The following is a 2,421-nucleotide window of genomic DNA, read 5'->3' as shown; positions in this document are numbered from 1 at the left end:
TGCTCTATTGTTGCAATGCATCCACCTGTGTACCATTTGGTCGAAGGCTATGGTTGTGTAGTGACCATTACTTAAGTTTCCGCAATGGTTGATAATAGCCCTTAATTGAAAATTTTTACGAAATTTCACTTCTCCATCTACGGTAAAAGGTATGGAAAGGGTACCAGGGTAAGCAGTAATACGAGAGGCAATTTTTGACACAAGGCCGTTGGCACTGGCAAAACGTTTTAGCTGTAAAATGAGATGGGAACCGCACGACACTACCTCTTTTTCAACTAGAGCAGTTTGATGAGCGTTGCAAACATGGCAGAAGTAGACATTGGTGTCTGACAACTCCTCGCTTTCAAAGAAAATATCTAAGGAAGATTGTAACGTAGGGTGCAGAGAAAGTTGGATGCATGGTGCTATAACTTCTGAGGAGCTGGTAATATGACATGAATTGCAAAGCGAAGAGGAATGAAAGCTGGACCGGCATTGCGGCAACACTTTTAGATGGAGGGAGGACTGTCCACAGTCTTTTTAGATTGTCTGTACCGTTTGTGAAGACAAGTACTTGCAATGTTCCTTCTACCAGTAATCATGCCATATTCCTGATGCAACAAGACTTATACATTTTTGATGAAGCATCAATGATCCCTAAGCATGCCCTTCAACCTATCGAGACCATGTTTAGGGATATTTCTAATGTTGACAACTTATTTAGAGGAAAAGTCATTCTTCTAGGAGGGGACTTTCCACAAACTTTGCCAGTAATGAAGAGAGCCAGACCTGCTAAAATTGTAGAAACATGTCTTAAAAGCTCCTATATTTGGCCAGCTGTTCAGGTATTTAAGCTTACACACAATGTGAGAGCTGGACAGAATTAGCAGAATTTTGCAAACTGGCTTTTACAACTTAATACCAGAAATACCAGAAACTTGCATTATCCGTGAGCAGAATGATCAATCACATGTTGATGCAGTGTTTGATGGTAACTTGGCAGATTTTGCCAGTAGGATTATTCTGACCCCTACAAATGATGGTGCCCTTGATATTTATAACAAGATAGTAAATAAAATTCCAGGGCAAATAGTACTATATAACAGTGCTGACTCTGTAGTTTCAGATGGTCCTGAAGAAATTGCACTTTATCCAGTCGAGTTTATCAATTCAATTACACCTTCTGGTATGCCACCACACAACCTGCAACTAAAAATAGGTGCAGTAATAATGCTTCTTCGAAATCTAGATTTAAAACATGGATTATGTAATGGCACTAGATTAATATGACAACAGTTATAGCAACATGTAATCGATGCTGAAATCATTACTGGTGTTGCTTCTGGTAAAAAAGTGGTAATACCTAGAATTCAATTGGCGCCTTCTGACACTGGTCTTCCTTTTCAGCTACGAAGACGTCAGCTTCCTATACGTTTGGCCTATGCTATGACAATTAATAAATCTCAGGGACAAACATTTAGTAAAGTTGGAATTTATTTTCACAGACCATGCTTTTCTCATGGACAATTATATGTTGTATTTTCACGTCCACGTTCCTTTGAAGATGTGAAGGTAAAGATTCGTCAAACAGAAGCTCAAGGTTATGTTCAGCATAAATGTTATACACCAAACATTGTTTACAGTCAAGTGCTGTAATATTTGTTTGCATATCCAGTTAGAATTATATGATATATTCATATCTTTGTGCCTTTTTGATACTTTGATTAGAAAAGAATTTAATAATTTAAAAAATTATTGATAATTAATCAATTAATTCAATTTAGTTGGAGTGACAAATAAAAACATTTACATCATTTTATGTAAAATGTTATATAATATACCAATTCATAAAAATACTGTGCACAGAATTTAATTTACATTGTTTCTTTTCCGAATAAAGTATCATGTTATTTCACAGTTCTGTGGAAAACATTTAATGAGAATTAAAAATTTATTTAAAACTCATTATTACATTTTAAGAACTTACTACTTAAAAAGTTCCTAGACTTTAAATAACTTTTTCTCCAAAAAATAAAAAAATATCATTTCAGTGCGGAAATCTCTTAAAATTGCACACACAGGTGGATTTTGAAATAATTTTTAAAATAATAAGATTTCACATTATGATCAAACCTGTTAAAAGTTCAAAAAAAAAATGTAAAGTTTCTCCAAAATTATGCAATGACATTTCACTTTAATAATATATAATAATCTTTTCTAAACTGCATTTCAATCTCCACTAACTGCTATCAAGCATAAGTGCTGTAACAGTTAGTGGAGTTAGTAAACAGTTTGTTTCATATGTGAGACCACTTATTATACCCTTCATTTGGCTGTGGTAGTTGGAAAAAAGGTATATATATATATATATAGATATAAATATAAGATGGCTGAACATAGCTTACAATGACATGCTCATGATATGGAAATTGACGCGTTGGA

At 34.3% G+C, this 2,421-nt stretch overlaps 1 protein-coding gene across 1 annotated transcript; it reads left to right on the top strand.

Annotated features, from left to right (window-relative positions):
* Positions 1 to 434: 434 nt before the first annotated feature.
* On the top strand, positions 435 to 1,779 carry LOC130648625 (ATP-dependent DNA helicase PIF1-like). The gene is made up of 4 exons (XM_057454681.1): positions 435 to 824; positions 937 to 1,203; positions 1,282 to 1,631; positions 1,764 to 1,779. The coding sequence occupies exons 1-4, from the start codon at positions 435 to 437 to the stop codon at positions 1,777 to 1,779; spliced, it is 1,023 nt and encodes a 340-aa protein (XP_057310664.1).
* The last annotated feature ends 642 nt before the right edge of the window (positions 1,780 to 2,421 follow it).

The sequence above is a fragment of the Hydractinia symbiolongicarpus genome, chromosome 7 (genome assembly GCF_029227915.1).
Source record: "Hydractinia symbiolongicarpus strain clone_291-10 chromosome 7, HSymV2.1, whole genome shotgun sequence".
Lineage (NCBI taxonomy): Eukaryota > Metazoa > Cnidaria > Hydrozoa > Anthoathecata > Hydractiniidae > Hydractinia > Hydractinia symbiolongicarpus.
The sequence above is the reverse complement of the archived record's forward strand: the minus strand, read 5'-3'. Positions and strand labels throughout refer to the sequence as shown.